The sequence below is a fragment of the Pseudorca crassidens genome, chromosome 7 (genome assembly GCF_039906515.1).
Source record: "Pseudorca crassidens isolate mPseCra1 chromosome 7, mPseCra1.hap1, whole genome shotgun sequence".
Classification (NCBI taxonomy): Eukaryota; Metazoa; Chordata; class Mammalia; order Artiodactyla; family Delphinidae; genus Pseudorca; species Pseudorca crassidens.
In genome coordinates, this window is record NC_090302.1 from 6,338,078 (window position 1) to 6,363,918 (window position 25,841).

The 25,841-nt window shown below is 47.7% G+C and overlaps 1 protein-coding gene across 1 annotated transcript in view; it reads right to left on the reverse strand.

Annotated features, from left to right (window-relative positions):
- The window catches only part of GPR107 (G protein-coupled receptor 107), a 73,931-nt gene that overhangs the window by 24,664 nt on the left and 23,426 nt on the right, over nt 1-25,841 (reverse strand). The window contains exons 8-14 of the mRNA XM_067742983.1: nt 23,893-24,003; nt 23,409-23,542; nt 18,345-18,420; nt 16,717-16,790; nt 16,200-16,317; nt 13,514-13,644; nt 11,286-11,329 (exon numbers count right to left, since the gene is read on the reverse strand). Coding sequence (XP_067599084.1) covers nt 11,286-11,329; nt 13,514-13,644; nt 16,200-16,317; nt 16,717-16,790; nt 18,345-18,420; nt 23,409-23,542; nt 23,893-24,003 — 688 coding nt within the window. The remainder of the gene's footprint in view (nt 1-11,285; nt 11,330-13,513; nt 13,645-16,199; nt 16,318-16,716; nt 16,791-18,344; nt 18,421-23,408; nt 23,543-23,892; nt 24,004-25,841) is intronic.

The window sequence follows — 25,841 nt, forward strand, 5'->3', positions numbered from 1 at the left end:
TTCGACTGCGCAGAGGGTTCGACTGCCCCAAGCCCCGCGCTGTTCAAGGGTCAACTGTTTATAGTTTTCCAATACCAAATGCGTTGTGGTGGCTGCCACATCTGGCAGGAGTCCAGGCTCTAGTAAGTGAAACGGGAACAAGTGGTGGCCCTGGGCTCTCCTGGAAGCAGGGCTGCCATGTGCACATGCTGAGTCAGCACGCTGAGCAGAGGAGGACCAGCTCCGAGGGCGCAACCTCACCAGTGTGCTGCAATGGGCAGTGATGCAGCACGTCGCAGCCTGGAATCCCAAGCCTCCCCTTGCTTTTCTTCCAAAAAAGCTCTCCCTGCAGCTAAGAGCGCCGAAGGCATGCGGCTTACTGGGCCGCGGCAGGGCTGGCCTCCCATGGGAGTGAGGCTCACCACGTCTGGGCTGGCTATTTTTGATCCCACCACGAGGAACAGCAAATATGGTAAAAGAATGAGCAAGATGAGAGGAAAAATAACTCGGAAGGAGCCAGGAGACCCGAATTCTAGTCACCGCACCATCGTAACTCAGCGTGCCCTAGCCTGGCCTGCCACTTCCTTCTCTGGGCATCGGTCTCCTTCAGAGGAGAATGTCTTAGTGGTGGGTTAGAATTTCTTTATGGCAATGGCTCTTAACCGGTGAGCACCAGAATCATCTGGAGAGCTTTAGTTAAGGACAGATGCCCAGGTTGCCCCTGATTCTTCTGCAATTGGGCCTGGCTATAAGGATTTTGAAAAGCCTCCCAGGGAATGGGGAAGGGCAGGGATTGGGGGCAGGGAGGCAGCAGGTCCACCTGCTTCAGGAGCTCCTACAAGGCTGGCCTCTGGTGGATTCCTCTTCCTCCCACTCACTCTCAGGAAAACAGCCATGACTCTGGGTTTTGGCAGGTGCTTTTTACTGATGAGCACAGAACAAGTGCCCACGAGGCAGGAAGAGCCCAGGTTCTCATATACTTAACAAGTCAGTTCTCTGACGCAGTAGCAAAAGAGCAAACGCGCCTGGCCTAGAGGAAACACCACACCTTCCCTAGACTTTCACCTTTCCTCTTTACACCAATGGGGAACTAAACAGGCTGGCAAGAAGGCAGGTCGTCCCCTTCCTCCCCAGTGGTCTTCCCTGGGTGGTCTCGGAACTGTGACAATGAAAAGAACAATAGTGCTGGTGGTCACATCTATTGAGTGGTAACCACGCACCAGGCATCTGCCTGGGCACCCCTCATGCTTCATCTCATGTAATCCTCACAACATCCTCTATGAGGGAAGAGGCATTGTTACCACTGCCTCACAGATGAAGGACTCAGGCCTGAAGAAGTTTAGTAAATTACCAAGGTCACAGAGCTTGTAAGTGGGGAGGCCAGTGCTCAAACCCAAGTCCCTCCCTCCAAGGACCAAGCTTTTAACACCTACACTTTGTGCTAAGAGAAAGGCAATTCATAGCTTTGTAATCCACTGGCAGCTCAGGGATGTGATGGTGGCTCAGAGTGTGGGCAATGCCCAGGAGCTGCCAGCAATCCAGTACTGAGGAGTCAATACCGGATGATCCACGGAACACACAGAGGCAAAGGCCCACGACAGCCACTTAAAGGGTGAAAATCCTTCCCCGGGAGTAAGGAAAGCCTCGGGGCTTAAAAACACCCTCACCCACCCATCACCTTTTTCTCCTGCTTCCTCCCTGCCACGCTTCAGAGGGAATTTTGAGTCAAGCACAAAAATTAAAGAAATGAGTGTGATGGCAAAGCCTGGACGGCAGGAGACTCACTCTGACTCACTCTCAGTAGCACCATTTCCACAACCTGCTTCAGCATCGGGCTCAGGCCCACTCTGTACGGGTGACAGGGCTGCTTCCCCTGTTCACGGTCAAGCACAGACCTGAAAGCCAGGCCACACTGGCCTGGGACCCCACTGTTCTGAAAGGGTCCTTTCTGGGGAGTGATCGGCTCATGGGGTGCCCTCTGGCCTCCATTAAGAAGAGATTCCACTAACGCATCTCACAGAGAAGGTATCAGCAAGTACGGGGAAGGGTGCGCTAATACAAGAAGAACTACTTAGAGAAGGAAACTCTTTGACCTTCAAACTGTTGAGGGTTGTGTGAAAAGTGGTTCAAAATACATTTCCAATATATACTTAAATCAATGACCCAGGAGTGGTCAAAAGTCATGAACTGAACAGTTAATGACTGTGCATCTTACTGTAAGCAAAATTTTATCTTAAATTACTAATAAAAAGAAAGAAACAAGAATGGCCCAAGAGAGCGGCTGATGGCCATCCCACACAAGGAAAGTAATTCTATGAAGACTTGCACTGTCAAGTCAAGCAAATTTCTGCCTTTCGCTTCCCTTATACTCCAGAACCACACCAAAGGCCCCGCTAGAGGAGGGGTCCTCAGGGCCAAGCTGATCTCAGACTCGGCTCCTGTCAGCCCCTCCCGTCACGTCCCGTCTCTGGAAGTCCACAATGAGCTGAGCTGAGTAGAGTGACTGGGACTCCCCCAGCCCCAGGGCCGCCCACTGCACAGATTCAAGTCAGACATCCCACTGCTTAAAGACACAGCTGGTTAACAGCGGATAGCACCTTCTCAATAAGAGAACCGGACCTCCCTGAGTACTGCAGTGATGGAGAAGAGCTGGTTTCAACTGTGTCTGTCTCGAGACTCTCAGAGTCAAATGCGTGCTGACACCCCTAGACAGGGAACCACGCCCGGAGCCAAGGTGGGCCGCCAACCCAGATTACTGACCAGGCCCGCTGGGTGGCCGAGGGAGGGACCCCTCAGGCAGTTAGGTTCCCAATGTTTTAAAGGCCTAATAAAAAACTGGTAATGTGACCATGATGAGGCTGGTTCTCAGCCTGAGGACATGAGGGGCCCCTTTGCTTTTGGTTGTAGATTATATGAACTCAGGGCGGTATCACTGGCTAAATGATTACTTCAAAATGTTGATTAGAAGCTGTGATTAGGTTCACGACACTGAAGGAATTTTGTGTGATCTGCGGAGGGCAAGTAATGAGAAGGTTTTGGTGTTTAAAGAAATTAAAAATCACTGGGCTTCCCTGGTGGCGCAGTTCTTAAGAATCCGCCTGCCAATGCAGGGGACATGGGTTCAAGCCCTGGTCCAGGAAGATCCCACATGCCGCAGAGCAACTAAGCCTGCAAGCCACAACTACTGAGCCCACGTGCCACAACTACTGAAGCCCACACGCCTAGAGCCCATGCTCTGCAACAAGAGAAGACACCGTGGTGAGAAGCCTGCGCACTGCAACGAAGAGTAGCCCCCGCTCAGCAATGAAGACCCAACGCAGCCAAAAATAAACAAATAAATAAAATTTTTTTAAAAATTAAAAATCACTGTATTAAGCCAGTCTCATAAAATACACTTTTTTCTCTCATTCTCTCTTCATGACAGTTTACTTAGCTATGGTTTTCACCCTTCCCAGGGTCACAGACTTGTTTGAAAATTTGCTGAAGGCCATGCATCCCCTAGCCGCGCCTGAAGTGCCTGGTGGCACACGCCAGGGTAAGGCACTCCCGGATGCCACGGGAAGAACATCAGAGTCAGAGGGTCGCCACACACTTCAGTGAAGTGGCCCTGAGCACAGGACAGAACCCTTCTGAGAGCTCGACATATGCACCCTCACCTCGTGCCTTAAGAGAGGGAGGAGGTTTCATGAGTACTTCTATCACACTGCCGGAGAGAAAGTGGTCTGCCTAACACTCCACCCTTCTGGAGCCGAGGACTGTCACAGTGCTCCCGTGGTATGCGTCAGACTGCTGGCACAGAGGTGGATTTACAAGTACATGCTCTAGCTACCCACGGACAAAAGGAAGCATGAACATCTTCTGAGGGACCGGACAAAGGGAATCTCATTTCTTCTGCCTCTTCTCTCCTATCATCAGGAAACAGCGCTCCAGAGCCAGGAGCCCAACAGACTACACTCCACAGCGGGGCAGACACTAGCAGACGGCAGGCAGTTCTGGAGGAAATCAGCCTTGCCCAGGCCGCACCCCGTCCTAGAGCACCGCCCTCAACCCTCACCTCCAGCCCCAGCCCCATGCCGAGGAGATGGGATCACGCCAGATGTGCAGCCGGGAGGCTCCCCCTTCTCCTGCCCTCCTTCTTCCCCTCCAGGCGTTTGACCCTGAGTCTCCAAGTTTAACCTAATCACAGTCCTCAGTGCCTAGAGCATCAGTGCATCTGGGGCTACCTTAGTTTCCACTTGGACAAACCTGGAATTATAACCAGGAACTGAGGAAGAGGTGCTTATTCACATGGGCCAGGCGGAAGGGTACAACCCAAAGCCCTGCTGGTAAACAGAGGAGATCCATGCGAAAAGCCATCTTGCTAGTTAAAGAAAAGTACCAATTCCCATGAGAGTAAACAGGTCAGGTAAAACACCAGAGCAGATGAAGATGCAAAAGCTATTGTTCCAATCAAACAACAAAGAACACAGTTCTGGATACAAAAGTTGGAGTTTGGCAAATACTTAAAAGCAGTGATTTCTTACATCTATGTGAGCTTAATAGTTTTCAAAGTGCTCAGTATAGAATGAAGTCAGTCAACAGCACTACACTGTAGGTACGGTTTTTAAAATGGTATCTCTTAAATGTCTACAACAGTACAACAGCCAGGAGCCGGCAAACTGTTTCTATACAGGCCTGGAGAGTAGGCGTCTGGCCTTGCGGGCCGGGGATCTCTGCCACCTCAGCGCAAAAGCAGCCACAAACCACAGGCATACACACCGCACAGCTGTGTTCCAATAAGGCTTTATCTATAAAAACAGACAGGGGTATTTCTCTTCCTTTCTCATCAGTGGGTTTTTCATTAGGCCTGTTTATATGAATACATCCAAATGAAACATTTTCCCCCCCATGAGTTGCCCAGAATGAAGAGACATCTTAAATAGTCATAGAATTTGGCCAAGTAAGTCTGAAACGGGCTCAGTAGGCACAGGAGAAGAGAACCAGGCAGGCTTTTCACTCCCCTTCATGGTCATCCTGACCACCAGACTCAAGAAGCCTTGTCCCTAACACACGTTTCTCAAACTTTCAGTGTCAGGACCCCTTCACACTTTTTTTTTTTTTTTTTTTTTGCGGTACGCGGGCCTCTCACTGTTGTGGCCTCTCCCGTTGCGGAGCACAGGCTCCGGATGCGCAGGCTCAGCGGCCATGGCTCGTGGGCCCAGCCACTCCACGGCATGTGGGATCCTCCCAGACCGGGGCATGAACCCGCGTCCCCTGCATCGGCAGGCGGACTCCCAACCACTGCGCCACCAGGGAAGCCCAGGACCCCTTCACACTTTTAAAACATTACTGAGGACCACAAAGAGCTTGTGTTGATGTGGGTAGAGTCTACCAATACTTACCATGTTAGAAATTGAAACAAATTTCAAAAACATTTAATAATTCATTTAAAAGTAACAAAAATAAATAATCCATTACATGTTAATATAAACAATGTTTTCCTTATTAAAAAATAACTTTCAAAAAAATTTCATGAGAAGAGTGAAACTGTTTTCCATTTTTGTAAATTCCTGTAACGTCTGGCTTAATAGAACACAACTGGATTCTTGTATCTGCTTCTGCCTTCAAATCTGGAGTGAGGGAGTGTTTTGGTTGAAGTCTATAAAGAAAATAGGGCCTAATCAGACGTCGGCCTTCTCAGAGAACTGTGAACAGTCATCTTTGATTCTGCATTAAAGCTTGACAAATGGTAGCTTCTTAAAGATAGGTGAGGTAGGGAATCTGAAACTGTAGCAATGAACTTTCTTTTCTTTTTTAGATTACTGGGTTTTTTTAATTTAAAAAAATTTGTTTTTTAATTTTTGGCTGTGTTGGGTCTTTGTTGCTGCACACGGGCTTTCTCTAGCTGTGGTGAGCAGGGTCGTGGGCTTCTCATTGCGGTGGCCTCTCCTGCTGTGGAGCATGGGCTCTAGGTGCACAGGCTTCAGCAGCTGCAGCACACGGGCTCAGTAGTTGCGGCACGTGGGCTCAGTAGTTGTGGCACGTGGGCTTCAGCAGTTGTGGCTTGCCGGCTCCAGAGCGCAGGCTTGGTAGTTGTTGCACACGGGCTTAGTTGCTCCGTGGCACGTGGGATCTTCGTGGACCAGGGATCGGACCCATGTCCCCTGCATTGGCAGGTAGATTCTTAACCACTCCACCACCAGGTAAGTCCCTGTAGCAATGAACTTTCGCACTCTGTCACAGTAAAATCCACTGGTCCATCTTAGACTCTGAATGGATCTTTTATTCACGCATGACTGCGTAACATGCAGTGATCAGGTAGAAAATATTGTTTCACTGAGTTAAGCAGATCTCTGAAATACTGAAACTTGTATCATAAAATATTTTTAAAGTCACATTTGTTTAATATCACCCCTGCTCACACCAGATGTCTGTTAAGAACTGGGAAGCCGTCAAGCTTACAGTGGTAGATTATAAGTTTTCCTAAATTAAAATCTGTGCTTTCAAGTGAAAATTAGATCACTGACAGCAAATATTTTAAATTGTTTTCATGAAGTGACACATTCACTTCGTTCATTTTCAGGAAAATGTTTGTCAAAAGCCCAGGTCTGAGTAAACACAGTTGGACTGTCATCATTCTTTCAAATAAAAACAGTGTCCCGAGAGAAAGCAGCTAGTTTGGCTCACAACTCAAACAACTGCACACACGCTTTTCCTCAAGATGACCACCACAGCCCGGGACAATGCACAAGTGCTTCCTGGGTATGTCCCATTCCACACAGGATGGTAAAGACAAATATCCAAGGGTCCAGACTGAATAACATTAGTACTTTCTCCTAACTCATCAAGGCATTCTTAAGTGAAGTGAGCCTTTTTCACCCCCAGGAAGTAGATGGTAATGAAGGATGCAGCGGCCACTAACAGTTCGGTGCCACCGTCCTGAATCATGCCAAGGCGCCAGCTGTTTTACCCACCTCTGCTTCTGCACCATCAGTGCAAACATGAACAGCAAAGAAGCCTGCGAAAGTCTTATTATGAAAAAAGTTCTGATCCTGAGGACCCTCCTGAGCACGGCTGCCCTCTCAAGGCCACAGCTACTTTCAGAACACAGTGGCAGCTGGGAATGAAGCCTTTCCTCCATACCCTCTTCAACCAGCCAATCACCATTTGTTTAAGTGCTTTTGACGCTCACGTGAAAGCTAAAATTTCGAAGAAGGCTTCCGCTGAAATTTCCTCAGAAACAAAAGGGGAAAAAAGAAGATGCTCAGAAGCAGAGATTGTTAATTAGGTGTATGGTGTGTCTCCCCAATCCAGTCCTCTGAGGTAATGACACTGGAGGAAGAGAAGGGAACAAGGGTGCAGGCTCAAAGGCAGAAACAGCCAGTGACTCCTGGAAGGCAAAACACAGCGCAGCAGAGCTGGGCGTGCCTGTGAAGACTCAACGAAGCCTCCTCTCAGAGGATGTGGCACGGCAGTGACACTAAATGACAGAGCACCTGAGAGAAGCCACCACGTGTGACAGGAGAGACAAAGACACGACTTAAGGACAGTGGGCAGCTTCGCCCTTAATGTTTTCCTTTATACTTTCTCAGCTTCTGTCGAAAGGAATCTAGACACAAAGAAGTAAACAAATCCACACCCACACTCTTTGAAAGCTACCTGCCCCCAGATAGCTGGAGCACACCTCCCACTCATTACCTACGAAATTATCCGCTCCTATAAAAACTGACAACCCCGTACCCTGGTGCCACTCTCGCCTTCTGAGATGGCCCACACTCTGTGGAGTGTGTTTCTCTCTAAATAAATCCACTTCTTACCTATCAAAAAAGAAAAAAGAAAAAAAGAAAAGAAAAGAAAGCAATATGAATCCCAAGTGCAGGGAGAACAACTACAAACAGCCTTTCCCCCACCTGCAATCAGTCAGCCTAGACTGCACTTAAACTGACATTCTTAAGCCCAAGTCGCGGTCAAGGTCATGTAATGAGTCAGTGGAATCATGAGACTAAGAAGAAGAACCAAAGTGTCAGGCTCCATCCGGCCAAAAGCTTCCAAATCCCGCAGGAGACTTTACTGCCCACGGCCTCTGCTCTGTCAGCTGCCTCCAGGATCTAGATCTCAGGCCGGGCGAACTGAGGAGCAGAGAGGGTCACCCGCAACATTCCAGGACCAGCAGGCGGTGGGCAGTGCGCTCACTCAAGCTCTCCCGTGCCGCCTCACCTCTGTCCTGGGGTAGCCGAGCAGGTGCCCGAGGATGGTGTGCCAGCACAGCGTGCTGCCCCTGAGTTCTCCGCAGGGGAGACTTCAAACGTGGGGACGTGGCTGCCCTGTTTCTGGAAGGGTCACAAGCATAACCACTCTTCCAAGTTCAGAGTGAAATATGCGTTTGTGGATTGGCTCCAAAGCACCCCACAGCCTAAACCAGTTCAGTGAAAGAGGACGAATCGAGAAGACACCCTATTCTAATCAACTCTGTCCCTCTTTCAGAGGCTTGTGATATCTGCTGATGAGACATGGGTGCTTTCTTAATGGTATGTCCCCGAGAACGGTGGAACGAAAGTCCTGGTGTGCCTGCAGGACTTCTGGTTTTCATATTCGCTCTCTGCTGAAGAGGTCCCATGCTGTCACCTGGTGGAAAAAACAAGAAACTGCCTTGTATGCCCCAGGGGATGACAAAAGCGTTCCTGTTCCATAAAGTTTCTCTTTACTACAGATGCTGGGGGACAACTGTGAGCCCCCCATCTTGGGCTTCACTTGCTGTGCTGTCCACCGCAGGCAGGACACTTTACTAAACAACAATCAATGTCTCATGGAATAAATGGTCACAGAGACAGTTAATTATCACAGTCACCCCCAAGCCCTCTAAAAGCAAAGTGGAGAAGGCAGAGAGGTCTCAGAGGATCAGAACAATGGAAAAGAGGAGAAGGGAGTGGTGAGGAAGGAATAGAGGAATTCACAAAGGGGTAAGGATGAAGCCAAGAAGAAAAGTACAGATAGGACTTCTCTGGCAGTCCAGTGGTTAAGAATCCACCTTCCAATGCAGCGTACGCGAGTTCGACCCCTGGTCAGGGAACTAATATCTCATATGCTGCAGGGCAACTAAGCCCTCACACCGCAACTACTGAGCCCGCACGACACAACTAGAGAGCCCATGTGCCGCAACTACCGTGGGACAACTAAGCCTGCACACCACTACTACTGAGCCTGCGTGCTCTGGAGCCCACGCACCACAGCTAGAGAGAAACCCATGCGCCGCAACAAAGACCTGACGCAGCCAAATAAACTAATTAATAAAAAAAAGAAAAGTACAGATAAAACTTATCAACTGGAAAACGTTACCCTTGGGATTTTTGAACATTTTCAGTCAAACAGTCAGTAAAATGAACCCAGAACTACTGAAGTGTAAAAAGATGAAAAAGTTAAAATGTCTCATTTCAATATATTAAAATAAGAGAAAGACCTATTCATTAAGTTACAGAAATAATAAAACCAACTTTTTATATAACATGCATAGAAGAAGGAAAAAAAAAAAGGCAAGAACATGCCCAAACGATAAGTTCCCAGAAGGTGGGTTTTTACTTTGTTTGTGGCAGCGTGCTTTATCAAGATTCGAATTCATGGTTTATTTTTTGCAGCTTTCCTTTACCCCACACTCCAAGAAGGCAGAACGGCTCTCTGAGATCCGTGACTCAGAAAGCCAGGCTAAAAGCAAAAGATTTCTGCAGACCACGTTCCAGCTTAAACTCACTGAAAAGAATCTATCCCAGGAGTTCCCTGGTGGCACAGTGGTTAAGAATCCGCCTGCCAATGCAGGGGACATGGGTTCGAGCCCTGGTCCGGGAAGATCCCATATGCCGCGGAGAAACTAAGCTCGTGCACCACAACTACTGAACCTGTGCTCTAGGGCCCATGAGCCACAACTACTGAAGGCGCAGCGCCTAGAGCCTGTGCTCCACAATAAGAGAAGCCACAGCAATAGAGCCCGCACACCGCAACGAAGAGTAGCCCCGGCTCGCCGCAACTAGAGAAAGCCTGCGTGCAGCGATGAAGACCCAACGCAGCCAAAAATAAATAATAAATAAATTTTAAAAAAAAGTAAAAAAGAATCTATCCCAGAGGGCATTCCAGAGGGAGAAGGGAATCCAGGGCCTTAGAAGGAAGAGAGAGAGAGAGGAAAAAAAAGCTATTTCCTGGGACTAGAAAGAGAGTTGGCACATTCTGCAAGTGGGGCCTTATGGCCACCTGGGAAGCTGGGGGCACCTTGGGAGCCTGGAATCTGAGTACCAGGGCTCCCAGCCTGGCATGACCCTCACACACCAGGCTTCTCACAGCAAGAGCACTTCACGGACCCAGACAGCAGGAATCCCGACAGCAACTACTGTGGACCCCAAACTGGAGATACCCCAGCGAGTACTGTGCTCTCAATAAGAACGCTGGGATCGTGCCTGACACTGGTATGAAGCCTTGAAGTCAGGTTAATTCAATTTAAAGAAAATCATGTGATATTAACTGTATAGCAAATGTGAAGGAAGCTTTGTGCCTACTATCCATTTTCCAAAATTTCCAAAATGAACCTACATTACTTTTACAATCAGAAAACAGGTCAGCAACAAAATTTTATTTAACAAGAACAAATGAATAATCTGGCTTAAAGAACATTACTACCAGCACTGGGTGTGGGATTTCATGGATCCAGAGGCAGACGGGACCTTTGAGAGAGCGTGCCTCCTCAACCAGCTGTGGCCTGAAATCCCCACGTGGCCCACGGCAGCCTGTCGTCATGGACATTATTCAAATAAGCCCAGAAATGCAAAACATTTTCTCGGTGGTTTCTTTTCAGACTCAGGAGGCATGGTTCGAAAATCAAGAAGATGCAAAAGGGTTATAATGGCACAACCATTTAAAAATCAGAGAGTTTCAGAGGTTCTTTCTGGCATGAGTCTCTTTTTGAATTAATACTGACACAACTATTTTGAAAGCGTGTTAAATCAGCAGGAAGGGATGCTTTACACATAGCCATTCCCAATCCATAACAGCCCCTGTTCTCACAGTGAAGTGTTATCTGGTCCTTCCAAGACAACATTTTCTCCTCCTGACTCAGTTCTGAGAAGGTGAAGATCACACTCGCGAGTGGTGATAAGCAGTCACCTCCAGGCCTTACACAACTGCTCTCAGTAATGCTCCCCACCTGCCTCACCGGCAAACAACCCGGGGCTACTCTTACAAAGCCCCTAGGGCTCTCCCTTGAGCACCGGCCTTCCTGCTCCACCCTCAGCAGTGCCCAGGCATGTGGCTTTAGGGAACGCTGTCCAGCACCAAAAGGAACTTGCCTTTTCCATCTGTTGCTGATGCTTCTTGTAAATGTCTGATTGACCTAAAAATAAACATTTGGAGAACAAAAAAGTTAGCTAACAAATTTGCATTCCTCTATTTTCAGCACTAGTAACTTGAGGCCTTGAATTTCTCGATTATAAACTTCAAAGGCTGGACTAGATGATTTTAGAGCACTCTCCCTAGACAACATGACTGTTGATAAGCAACCCTTCAGCACGTATGGTGCCCAAGCCTGAGGGTTAAAGATGCCCTCTGCTGGCTCAAAAAAGCCTGGCAGAGACCTGGGTGTGAGGGGAAAGATCAAAACACAATAACACTCCTCATCTTCTTCTACCTAATCTCTCAGTCCCACAGCCACGCCCCCGCCGCAACACAGCTAGGACAACGGAGCCTCAGTGAGTTCACCTGCTACCTGGAGAGAATGGACCCCATAAGAAGGTCACAGGCCGACTTCTGAAGTCTAGGTCTAGGAGCTGCGAGCACAAGGCTTCATGCAAACTCGATACTTCATCGACCTGAGATTTCTAACTTTGCTGAAAAAATGCCAACCTCTAGGGAATCTTTTCTGGCTGTGAGGTGCTGGTAACCAATTACCAGTCAGACAGGGGAACGTGAACGTTCTTAAAGAAGCTGTAGACCAGCGTTCTAGGCAGAGTTCACAGGCACCGAGGGAAGGACTGTGTGGGAGGAAGGGCACAGCACAAGCAGACATGGCACAGGGGGAGGAGGGTTGGGATCTCACAGACCCAGGCTGCAGTCCTGGCACAGCTGCCCACTCTCTACTCAACTGTAAGTAAGTCATTTCTCCTAAAACCTCTGCAGTTTGCCCACCTGTGAGAACTGAATGGCGCAACATGTGAAATTAAGTGGCACAAAGCTGACACTGAACCAAAGCTGGCTGAATCTGAATGTTTAAAAAAAACTTTGATACTGTTTCTTAAATTACCTCTCTAGTACTTGACTTTTTCACTTTACAGCAATTTTCAGAGTGGTTACCTTGAAGAATCTTGCCATCTGGCATCTGCTCCTTAGTGCTGTAATTAACAAAGGGCAGGAGATGGCTGCTTGTAGCTCCAGAGTGTATCTGGGGCTTCCCCAATCCCCTAGGTCCTTCCTATGTTACTGTGCAAATGTGGCCGTGGGGACTGAGGCTCTATTCCCTAATAAGATGCTCTTTCTGCCTGAAGACAATGCTGGCCATCCTGTTACAGAAGCCTGGGCAGGATGCGGGGAGGTTGTGGAGATTAAGAAACTCACTCGTGCTCTCCCTCCTATGCTGGCAGCTGTCTGCTCCATCTACTGAACTGCTGCATGTACACATGCGATGCATGACAGAGTTAGGGTTAAGAGTGAATCTAAATAACTGGCCCGAATGAGGATTACACTCCACTGGCACCATGTTCTAAATAATCAGAATAACTGAATGACCTGATCGACCCCAGGAGTCTAAAAATATTAATTCACTGCATGGGGCACTGCAGAGTGGAACACCTCACTTCTAATAAAAGGCAGGTAAATCTGTATTTTTAAACTTTATTCTAAAAGAACTGATTGCTTTCAAGTGGCCACAGAACGAGGTCATTATGAAGGCGAGTGTCTGACTTTTGTTAGCCCTTCTTCCTCTCAGTGCTTCCTATTGAAGCAAGAATTTCCTTCACTTTGATGAGATCTCAGGAGGACATTCTTTCTCATCAACCACTGACGTGGCACTAACGTGTCTTCACACACAACCAAAGCACGACACATACACGCATCTAAAGCCTGCCACTTCCAGGAGTGAAGCAAACCATCCTGAAGGTACCTGCAATGTTTATGAGCTGAGAACTATCTCTGGTTTTATGTTAGTAAACTTCCGCACTTTCTACCCAATCCGGCAAGATGAGGCTGTGTATGGGCTTTCTTCAACTCCCTTCCCTTTAAATTCATTCTGCTATTTTATGTTGCTACTAAGTTCTCATCTCAAGAATCTTCTCTAGTGTCTGAACTGCTAAAAGCCTGTGCCAGATGAGCGCTATCACAATCTACCCGGGAACCTGAAAGAGATACAAATTCCAAGGTCCTGCCCCTGGAGACTAATTCAGGTGAGTCTGGGGCCCAGGAAGTTGTCATTTTTAAACAGATGCCCCGTGTGATTCTGACCAGTTTGGGAACGGCGGGTTCAGCCATCGGGCTGGACAGACAAGCCCACGGTGCACACGCGGCCTCCCTCCCCGCAGGCACTCACCATACCACCGGGAAGAGGATGGCTCCACAGCACAGCAGGTCCACCAGAAACAGAGAATCCTTCCACAAGCCATACTCAGTCGTCCCCTCCTCGGTGGACTCTATGATGATATAGGCCACGTTTGCCAGGACCTGCAGGACACAGAAGTTGCTGAGGCCCCAAAGCATGGACAGATCTTTACAAGAGCAGCCCCGATGCGGGGGCGGGGGGGGGCACCAGGACCTAGAGGCCCCAACCTAGGACCACAGCACGGTTTCCAGGTCCATGTGCTCTTGCAGAACACTGCTTCCCTCCAATCAAGAAGTAGTCTCCGTGCCTCCTCGAGCTTGCGACTGCTCTGACCAAGAGAGGGTGGCCGTGACTGACACATGTCGCTTCCAAGGCAGGTCACACAAAGGACACTGCCCCTGCCTGGCTCTCACACACCTTTGGAGCTCCGGTCTTATAAGAAGTCTGGCTACCCTGAAGCGGCCCTGCCGGAGAACCCAGGCAGAGAGAGAGAAGATGCCCGAGGAGTCCCCACAGTGGACACGGCTTGGTTCTCCACACTGAGGTGCGTCTGCGTCCACGGCCTGCTTCAATCTCCAAAGTGAAGGACGTGCCTTGTACATTCGGTCCTGTCATTAAGCTCTTAGCATGTTATGAAAAGTCCCTCAGCTGGCTAAACAGAGAGAGCAATATTTTACAAACTGTGACACTACTGAGCATAAGGGAGACATAATTTATGAGATATTCTTTCGAAGATTATCACTAGGTATGAAAGCAGAGATCAGAATCCCACCTCTGTACTCCACGCGAAATCCATGGTCCCAAATACTCTGCTTCACTACTCTAAAGGGAATTCTCCACACTTCTACAAAAATGTGAAACCGGTCGTGCAATGACTTGGGAAGGGTAGTTTCTCTTTCCATCTAGGACTTATCAGTTAAATCATTACTGAAGCCATAATTCACTTAATACAAATGCAAAAATTAGCTTGAAATTTCAGTCTCCCACCGACACCCAGCCTCTGGGTTCCTCCTGCAGCCCAGTGCATCCTAAACATCTGCATTTGTGGCTCTGTCCATGAAGACAAAGTGGGAAACTAACAGCTTAAATGCTTAATCCCATTTTGTCCTTAGTTCACACTCTTGACACCAGACACGAAATGTTCCCAGAGGTGCTGGTGTGGAACCAAGCGCCAATAATGTTCTCGAAACTCCATTTTTACATCATCACTCCCTACTCAGAAATGCACAGTGGCTCCCCGTGACCAAAAGGAAACAGTTTCAACTATTCAAGGCTGATGCTCAAGGACTTCCCAGACAAGTCCTTACATTTAAATACTCGTAACTTCCTTACATTTAGTTTTTTAAATGGCCTTCTTTCCTCCGAGTGACCTGCCACGTAACCTTGTGGGGAACAAAAGGGGGGAAGCTGGGAAGATGTGTCCCTTATATCACAGTTTAGGCTATGTGAGGAAGAGTCGAACTGGAGGGGAAGGCAGCGGCTCCTAGAGGGAAGGCGAGGCGGGGCAGGACGGCAGGGGAGGAGCACCCCGGCCCACCGCCTCCGAGCTCCGAGACCTTGGCAGGCTGGAGAACTCAGCCCGGCAGGGAAGTGGCCCCAGTGGCTCAACAGCCAAGACCTGCCCAGCGCCTCAGCACCTCCTGTACACCAGACAGTCGTGTCATGTTTGCCTCCGTCATGTGTCTTACCTTAAAACCTAGGCAAGGCTCGTCTCCACCACAGAGCTCTTCCAGATCATTCGAACGGGGGTGAATACTCTCTCGTTGGAAGCCTACAGCAAATGGTCTGCACCATTCACTTGGCACTAGTGTGTGCCCCTTATTATTGACCGTGAAGATGGTTTTGCCACAAGCATTGCCAAACCGCTAATCACCAGAGTGGAACAGGCCGACCTGGGTGCCCAGAAAGTTGTCCCTCTCCCACCCTCACCTGCCACACTTACACTGTGCTCCAAAATGATTGGCTGACGAGAACAACGTTATCAGATAGAAGCTCCCTGGTCAAGCAGAGCTGAGGAGCTGCGCATCTCTGCTAGGACCTCTCTGTTTATTATGCGTCCCTTATGTCCAGGTTCTATATCCAATAAGACTGTTACACATAAGACAAGGTTCCTCTCCTGAGGGGCTCACAATTTTATAAAGTTGGCCTCAGTCCGGGGCCCCAAACATATAAAGCATTTAATAAATGTTTGCCCCAATGTCTCATATTCTGCCGTGTGGAAACTCACTGATGTCATTCAGTTTTAAAATAATTTGTTGGGAATTCCCTGGCGGTCCAGTGGTTAGGACTTTGCACTTTCACTGCCATGGGTGGGGAACTAAGATCCTGCAAGTCATGTGGCATGCCGGGGGGGAAGAAAAATTTGTTGGTCGAGTCACCGTGTACCCAAGCTTCTTTGCTAACAGGACCATCTTGTTACAAGGCAAACAGATTCCCTAATTTCTCAGCAGCTCCCTATTCACATGCTGGCTTAAAGACGGTAGATGGTGGAGCAACCCCCAGTGCAATGACCTGAGGTCCAGGTCTGTCAGAATTCAGAAAGAGAGGCCCAGTCTCCAACCCCAGAGGCAGAAGCGGGGGTTTCCGGAAGTGACTCCCTCTTCCCAGGCAGGCCTGGAGCTGAGCCCAGCTAAGTGTCAAGAGAGAACGAGGACAAGCAGGACTAGGGTTCCTTTACCTGAAGCGGGATGACAATCATGAAGATCTTTTTGTCTTTATCAGAAAGGATGTGCTTAATGAAAGCCCAGCCGGTGCCAATGAGTGCGATGGTGATGAACAGCAGGGCCCCTTTCAAGCTGCAAGGGAAAAAAATGAACAGACACCAATGGGTGTCTTTAGCATCTCACTCTGGGAGTTGGAGTGTACAGCTCGTTCTACGATTTCACGCACTGCCGGCAAAAGACAGGTGGCCAGACTCAGGCAATTCACCGTAAGTGAGGAGCACTTTCAGGTACACGCTAGCTAGCTATGCGCCCCACTATCTGATCGGCAGGAGCACGTCGACAGCCCCGAGCTCTCAGGTCGGGACAGCCACTGCACGCCACACGCCTCAGGCCTGGCAGGAATCCGGCAGGCTGCCCTGCGAGGGCAGGGCCAGTCAACGTGGGGCAGGTCTCGTCCTACCACGGCTGCCCCATCTTGTCTGGCAAGCCACCTGGCAGGATGGGTGCTTCCTGGTCACTCTGCATACTTACAGGTGAGTGATGTAGTACACCACAGCCCACCCTTCGATCGGGAAGCCCTGGGAGGAGATATAGTGGTAGTCGATCTGCAATCAAACAAGTGCATTTCAGGAAGATCATCTACGACAAGCCTTACACACAGCAGAACAGGAAATGCCACCAGCGCCCTCATGACGGGGGACACCCGCTCCCAATCCGTAATACTGAGCTTGCTGATGCACAGTGAAGCCTGTAAGCGCACTACAAATGTCAGGAAACCTGCGTCCTGACAAGGAACTTGACGCAAGGGTTCCATGTCACTAACACCTAGTCTGGGTCCCTCTCTTTCTGGCCGCGCCACACGGCATGTGGGATCTTAGTCCCCGACCAGAGATCGAACCTGCACCCCCAGCACTTGAAGCTCAGAGTCTTAAGCACTGGGCCACCAGGGAAGTCCCAGGGCCCCTCTCTTGAGGCAGGTGATTCACTCTGGCAAATGGATGCCTATTCTTTAATATCTCCAAGGGAGTTCCCTGGTGGTTAGGATTCCAGGTTTTCGCTGCCGTAGCCCAGGTAAAATAAAATAAAATAAAATGACGTATAAAACCACCAAAAAACAAATAAAAAAAAGACCTCCAAATGCCACAGGTCTTTCCAATGCCCCAGTCAAGAGCTTTACCTTCCATAGCCTTGCTGCTTACATAATAAATCAGTCAGTAAAGTCAGTAAAAAAATCTACGTGGGATCACCTAGCTTCAACTATGTTATCTTTGGGAAAAAATCTGTAAATTTAGAGCTACCTGAAATCACCAGTGCATTTTAACTAAAGTGACCAGTTTCAGTAGTGGCCCATATGCTTCCAGGCAGGACTCCCAAAGCTGACATCAGTTTCTTTATACATCTTTCATTCTCCCACACGTGGCTGTCTAGATATGAAAGTGACTTGAGAATCTTATCATTCGTTATCTACATGGTTCCAGAAAGAATCTTTTACCTTACACCCAAATGGGAAATTATCCAAATAATTGTCATTTCTTGAGATTGTAACTGGCTATATTATTACTTTTTCTGCGACAATATTTTTAAGTGCAGTAGGATCTTGTGCACATGTCTGGAGACTGTCACCCTCACGCATAACCCATGGATACCTCGTACGCCTACAAATCAGGGAAGCTGTGATCTGACTCCCATGGGCAGGCTCATTGCAATCTGCATCAGTACTAAATATTCAAAGCTTAAGCTCAATTCTTATGCCTCAATCTTTAGAGCATCAGTTTTCTCTCAAATAAGTATCCTAACACTGAACTTCATATCAAACGGGAACCGGAGGGAATATTTGGAAAAATAAAGGAAGTCATGGAAACAATTCAGCAGGTGGCACACTAATCTCAAGAAATGACTGGGAAAAAAAAACAAAAAAAACCCACCAAGTGTTCTGAGAAAACTGAGTCTGAAGGTAACGTCTGAAGATCTCAAGTCTAGTATCAGGGAGATTGTGATGATTTATCTCCGTGACCAGTCCCTCCCAGACCAAAGGAGGCTTCATGACAAAGGTATTCTTTCATCTCTTATTTGATGTATCCTGTCTTCTACTTTATTTTTCCAGACAGTATAGGCATTGTACATCATTTCGTAAATGACCCCAAAATACTAATACGTACTGCGTGGAACACCAAGGAAAGAGACTTGGTGAAAGGAAGGGCGGCCATCAACCAGTGAATTTTAAATACATCATTCCTATGTAAAAACAGAGAGAAAAGAATTAAAGGAATATTTCATACTCCCAAAGAACAGGTGAAGCTCCAGGCATCATATACTTATAAGGAGGCAGTAAATATAATCTAAGCAAACCACAAACACAAAGCTTTTTAAACAAGTGGTTGCTGCCAGCAGAAAAGGCCTGGAATGGAGCCCAAGTCACCTCTACTATATAATTCAATGCTGTGAATGGAGCCGAGTTATGCACAATGGGTTTCCAGGCCTGATAAGATGGAAATCTAAACAGGCTGCCAGCTTCTTCTCCAGAAACCACCTTGGAAAGCCCGCAGAGGCAAGAATGAGGCAGACGGATCTATGAAAATGGCGTGAAATCCCCGAGAAGGCAGAGGTGATTAGGTACAGCTACAGGGGAACTCTGTAGCCAGGAGAGGAGGATTTGGAGCCAGGCAGCAGGGCTGGTCAAAGAGAAAGCGCTGGGGTTGTGCCCCCTCTTCCCCCTCACAGCTGGAACCTGCCATACACACCAGGACGGTGGCGCAAAGCACCCACTGCCCCACCTCCCCCTACGGGCACGAGTCCACCTTCAGTCTGCCAGGCATTCAACTCCTCTCTACCCCTTCTCGCCTCATCCTAGGAATTAACCTAATAAGACAAACAAAACCATGATGGAGAAAAGTCTTAAACTCTATTAAAGAAAGCAAACAAAGGCTTGAGTAAGAGCTACAGTGGGGACTCCCACTCTCGGATATCAAGACATTCTGCAAAGCCACAGCAGTAAAAAATGGGAAATGGGTGTCGCATCAGACAAGTAAACCAACATAACAGACCAGAAGGCTTATAAATAGATTCGTGTGTGTACAGAAGCTTGATAGTTAAGGTGATACCAAGTCAGTGGGAAAAGAACAGCCTGCTTAATGACTGACATTGGGAAAAAATCAGCTCAAACCTATATAAGAAATAAGGAAAGCTGGATCTCTGCTTCACACTTACTTACAACCCAGGTGGAGTCTGCCGCTAAGCATAAAATACACATTTTGTAACCTTGGAGTAGGAACGGGCCTCTTAAGATCCAAGGAGCACTGCCCAGAAGACTAAAATTAGAGAGCTGTGACTCCATTAGTATGAAAGATTTTTACTCAACAATTCAACTGGGAGAAGAAATTTGCAATGTCTAAGACATGCAAGGGATTGAGATCCGAATGTGTGAGGAACTTATGCAAAGCAACAAGAAAAACACAGAAAATCCCACAGAAAAATATGCAAGTACAGGCAGTCACAGAGGGAAAACCCAGAAGGTTAACATGTCTCTGCTAAGATAATTCATATCACTGATATTCAGAGAAATGCAGAAGAAAATGAGGTACCAGTTTATACCCGTCACACTGGCAAAACATAAGGTGTCAGTGTTGGCACACGTGTCGTAGGAGCATAAGCCGGCACAGGCACGCATCCTGGCGGGCAACCGGTGGCACTTAGCGAAATTAAAGGAGAGCTCCCCGACACCCAGGGCACCTCCTTCCGAGAATGTACTTCAGAGGCTGCAGACCCCTCCGGGGACAGGGAGGAAGGGTGGATCATGACAGTATGGGGAAGCAGGGAAATGAAGACAACCTAGGGGTCCACGATTAAGGGGGTGGGTGAGTGGAATGGGGACGCTCACTGTGGATGACATGGAGTAGCTGGACAGTAATGAACTGGATGTGCACGCAGCCACGTGACTAGATCTTAAAGAGGATATTCTGAGTGAAAAATGTACAAAAACAATACCTACAGATGGAACAGTTTATATAAATTAAAAATACATGCAGGGCTTCCCTGGTGGCACAGTGGTTAAGAATCCGCCTGCCAATGCAGGGGACGCGAGTTCGAGCCCTGGTCCAGGAAGATCCCACATACCACGGAGCAACTAAGCCCGTGTGCCACAACTACTGAGCCTGTGCTCTAGAGCCTGTGCGCCATAACTACTGAAGCCCGTGCACCACAACTACTGAAGCCCGCGCGCCTAGAGCCTATGCTCTGCAACGAGAGAAGCTACCGCAATGAGAAGCCCGCGCACTGCAACAAAGAGTAGCCCCTGCTCGGTGCAACTAGAGAAAGCCCATGTGCTGCAACGAAGACCCAACACAGCCAAAAACAATAAATAAATTAAATAAATAAATTTATATAAAAAAATACATGCAATACCAATAAACATTATTTGTTTACAAGAATACACAAATATCCCCAAAACACATACTAAACGCATCTGAGTGGCTGGCCGTGCGGGGAAGGAACAGGAGAGGGGACAGGAAATAAAACAGGAGAGGGCCTTGCACAGAACGATAAGGAGGGCGTGTCGTCAGCTGACGCACACCCAGTTTCCGGACTGGTTTCCTCCCTGGTACTTTCCTGCTCCAGTGCCTACCTACTTGAAGGTCGAAAGGGAAGTCAAGGCCAGAGTAGTCTGTCCCTCCTGAATAGTAATGAGATTTACCCAGAGAGCAGAACCATCAAGGGCTGTGCTCACCACACACCCTGGCCACCAAGACTCGCAGTCCAAGTTACAGCATTGATGGCTGGGCCGTTATGTGAATGAAGGAAAGATCTCGGGAGCCACATCGACCTGGCTCACATGCGGGTTCCACCCTGACGACCTTCATTTCTCTAGGCCTCAGAAACCTCTGCTGAAAATGGGCCAACAATGGCCTCAAGGAGCCATGACATCCAGTGCCTGGCTGGGCAGAGAGCAGGTACCAAACCGATCAGCTGCCCGCGTTCCCTTCCCACTTCCCCGTGCTCTGGGGCCCACAACAGAACCACAAAGGCACAGCAAGCCACTCTGGGTCCCAGGGCCAGCTCTGTCGGGGGATGCTAGCCATGTCTCTCACTTCCCCGCTCAAGGCCTCAATAAGACAAGGCAAAAAATCTCTCAGTTCCCTCCAGCACTAAGGGGCTACAAGTCTCTGAAATGCGCTGGCAGCCCTGGAGTCACATCTGTGACGTGACTCACATGGCTGGCTGTGAGACTCCTGGAAAAACACGGGGATGGGGGCTTCCCTGGTGGCGCAGCGGTTAGGAGTCCGCCTGCTGACGCAGGGGACACAGGTTCGTGCCCCAGTCTGGGAGGATCCCACGTGCCGCGGACCGGCTGGGCCCGTGGGCCACGGCCGCTGGGCCTGTGCGTCGGGAGCCTGTGCTCCGCAAAGAAAGAGGCCATGGCAGTGGGAGGCCTGCATACCGCAAAAAGAAAAAAAAAAAAACACGGGGATGGGGCAGAGGGCTGAAATGATACGTTTCTGTATATAAGCTATACTTCAACAAGAAGTTTAAAATACGTTGTACAAAGTAGGTCAGCCTCGTTTAATCACAGGTTTTAAACTGCTGCTGCGGTTTTATATAAGTGAACCAACGACAATGACTGTTGCATCGCTAACTAAAAGGAAATTAAAATACCACTGAACATCTGGCTAAACTATTTTGTATGTCCCTCATCTCTGCATAGCACCCTGATCTGCAAAACACTCTTGTACACATCATTTCAGGGGGAATCACATAAGAAAACTAAGGATCTAAGACTTTGAGGGGAAGGCAGGGCAGTTATGACTGTCCCGGTTCTGTAGCCGAGGAGAAAGAGGCTTAGAGCGAAGGAAGGCACACAGGCAGTAAGAGTCACAGCATTTACACCTGAAATCAGGTCTCCGACTCCTAGTTCTTACTTTTCTAATAACGGCAAAAGCAAAACTTTCTTAAAAAAAACAAACCAGGGCTTCCCTGGTGGCGCAGTGGTTGAGAGTCTGCCTGCCGATGCAGGGGACGCGGGTTCCTGTCCTGGTCCGGGAAGATCCCACATGCCGCGGAGTGGCTGGGCCCGTGAGCCATGGCTGCTGAGCCTGCGCCTCCGGAGCCTGTGCTCCGCAACGGGAGAGGCCACAACAGCGAGAGGCCCGCGTACCGCAAAAACAAACAAACAAACAAACAAAAAAAACCAAACGCCGCCCCCCAACCACCTTTTATGGCCTGAATTTGTAGGATTCTTTTTTTCTTATTAATGGCTGCCTGATCTCCAGTCCAAACATGATTATGTAGGGTTCTTCACAAGTAAACAAGACACAGTTCCATCCAGCGGATGTAAAAGATTTATAACAGACAGGAACCAGCAACCACACCCAGCAGAGCCCAGTACCCGAGCTGAACATGTCCACTAGAAGGCAATCTGGCCACCAGAGGTTAGAGATCTCACTCTGTCCCACCGCTCCAGAGAAAGAGGTATCTGGTACTTGGGGGTGCTTAATTATTGTCTGAATTTAAATCCATATTATAATACCATATTCACATACCATCATTTACACAGTTCATGGGCCTTATACTATAACAAACACTTCACACTATTTTTTAACTGAAAATTAGTATTGTTTTCCATTTAGAGGGAGGGACACAAACACTCCCTGCACACACACACTGTTGCTCCCCTCAAGTACCAAGAACAGGAAGTTAAAGCCTCAGGGATTTCAGAAGAAAGGCCAAGAGTCAGGCAGGTGGGCTCTGAAGAGCTTTTCTCGAGTGATGATCCCCTGGAGGTCAGTATCTACCCTGCCCAGGCTCTGTGCTGGGGCCTTCAGCGCTCAGCAGCAACTCCATGCTCCCACCAGGCACTGGGCTGTCGTCACTCATCTCTTAAGAACAAAGAGCCCCTGAATGGGACCAATGTGTTCACTCTGAGTCCTGGACTCCAGTGTCCTCGCTATGGAAATGTTTTGCTTATACATTTTATTTTGCTTGTGTATTACTGAAATATTTGGATTTGCTTTTTAAACAAAGCAATGGGAAGTGAACAAACACCAAGGCATGCAAAGGCCTCCCAGGCGGCAAGGCTCCTGCACGGTCTCCCTTTGTTTCGGGGAACATGCCCTTTGGAGGGAACAGGATCGCTAGTGCCAAGTCCTCCAGGTTCAGAAGACAGCAAAAGGTGAAATTATATAAATCCCCGAACGCTCTTGGATGAAGGGCTCAAGGAGGTGATAATTTACCGTCGTTTTCGAAGGATGTGAATCCAGATTGTCCCAGAGAGCAAAAAGAAAAAGGCCATAGAAATGTATAATTTGGGGAGAGGAATTTCTCCCGCTGAGAGGTAGCTGTCAGGATTCTTCTCTGTGATCTCGATCTGAAACCAACATGACATTAATTTTTACTTTTCAGAAACAGATCATCCCATATTCAGCAATCTGGAATCTTAGCTGTTTCATGGCAGTTCAAGAAAGTGAGTACCAGCAGATAACAACCACATTCTTAATGCATAGGCTGAGAGCGTAAACACACCCTAAATTGCTTTATATTTTCTTATTTATGAACCCTCTGCTGAAGTATCCTGCCCACTGGCATAAATGTTATTTTGGCCACATGTTTCTCTTACTCTGGCTTAAGTGTTCTTAAAACTACTCTCCTAAAGAAATAACTGTCTCCCATTTTACATGGCTGACAACACCCACATGTGAGTTTCTGTATGGTACTCACATCGAGGCTGAATGAAAACTTGTCGTTAGACCGTACTTCACTTCCAGGGCATTTATGAAAATAAAGACTGTAGAGGCCTTCTTGGTCTTCAGTGCTGATGTTAAAGAAAAACTGAAAGTGAAGAAGAAAAAAATTTAAGGGTACCCAAATCCTCGGCTAAAATTTTAAATCTTAGAAATAAATCGTGACTACCATGAACAGAAGAAAGCAGACTGCTTACTCAGATAATCAAACTGTCCCAGAGCAGAGTCTAAGCAGACGGCTTCTTATTCTGTGATACCCTCCTAACATTCTGTTATAACAATTTTCAAGCTAACAGAAAGGTTACCAGACTTATACAGTGAATACCTATGTACCCACTACCTAGATTCTACAATTAACAGTTTACTACACTTGCTTTATCACATATCTATCCATCAGTGATGGGCTTTTGCAGAAGTCTGCAGAGCTAACCTAAGATACAGTTTTCTAGTTTGCAAGCCCACATACTGTTGTTTTGCTCTTTGGTAAAAAATACTTCTGAGAAAGAAAGGAGGTTCATCTGATACTTGAAAAGGTAAAGGACCAGTATTCCCTCATCAAAATTTACCCCTATGATTTTAAACAACAGTAACAGAGGCTACATTTTCTACATTTAGATATTTTTCTTTGTTTTCAACAGTATTTCACGTATTCAAATGAAGTTTAATGCAAATTTAAAAATGTATATATATAAAAAGATCACAGAATGTGACACTTTAATCAATTCCAGAGAACATTTTACTAAAAGCCTAAAATATACTGATTAGGGTTACATATATAGGTGGTAAACTATGAAGAAAAGGGAGGAAATGGTTATAACATCTTTCACGATAGGGGCTACTCTAGAGTTGAGAGGAGCATGAGGGCCACAGGGGGGCTCTGGGGTGTTGGCACTGTTCTAGTTCTCGTCCCAAGTGATGGTTACAAAGGTGATTATTTATAATTACGTGTACTCAACGTAAGTAATATACACTCTTCTATAGGTACTATATCTCAAAATTTAAAAGAATGGGGGGAAAAAAGAGACATCTGACAAGAAGACGAAAAGAAAAGACCAAGAATTATTCAAGCTGAAATTATTAGCATTAAACCATGTCCCAAACTCTTCACTGTAAAGTGAGAGCATGTATTCCCGTCCACCCAAGGTAGCCACAAAAAGAAAACTTTTCTAAACATGTAATTTTAATTACAAAAGTAAGACTCTCATGAAATTTCTAAAAAATATTTTTTTAAAAAATCAATAGGGGGCTTCCCTGGTGGTGCAGTGGTTGAGAGTCCACCTGCCGATGCAGGGGACACGGGTTCGTGCCCCGGTCCGGAAAGATCCCACAGGCCGCAGAGCGGCTGGGCCCGTGAGCCATGGCCGCTGAACCTGCGCGTCCAGAGCCTGTGCTCCGCAACGGGAGAGGCCACAACAGAGAGAGGCCCGCGAACCGCAAAAAAAAAAAAAAAAAAAAAAATCAATAGAACCATCATGGTGGATCAGAGTAGACACCTGACACTTGAAGGAAAAAAAACAAAACAAAATAAAGCAAAAATGAAAATTTTAGGGTTGGGGTAAGCCCTGACAGTCCCTTTCCAGCTCTAGGTAGATAAACTATCAGACCTCCTCTGTGGATGGAGCAGAAAAGCTCAGAATGACCGTACTGTCCAAAACTGGGAGGACACTGGGTAGCAGAACACTAAGGAGCCACCTGCCGGCTTCTTTACAGGAGAGGGGAAGCCAGGGAGAAAGCGAGCGGCCCATTCTGTGTGCTGCCTGTTCTATGCATCCCAAGAACCCTATGAACTGGCTTTTGAAGCAATTGTTCTGAATCACCACAAATGCTGCTTTCCCCTCAGTACTCACCTTGACACAAAGCACTAGTAACTGACAAATGTGTATCCTATAAATGCTTTCCTTTTGTGACTTAAAAAAGAAACATTCA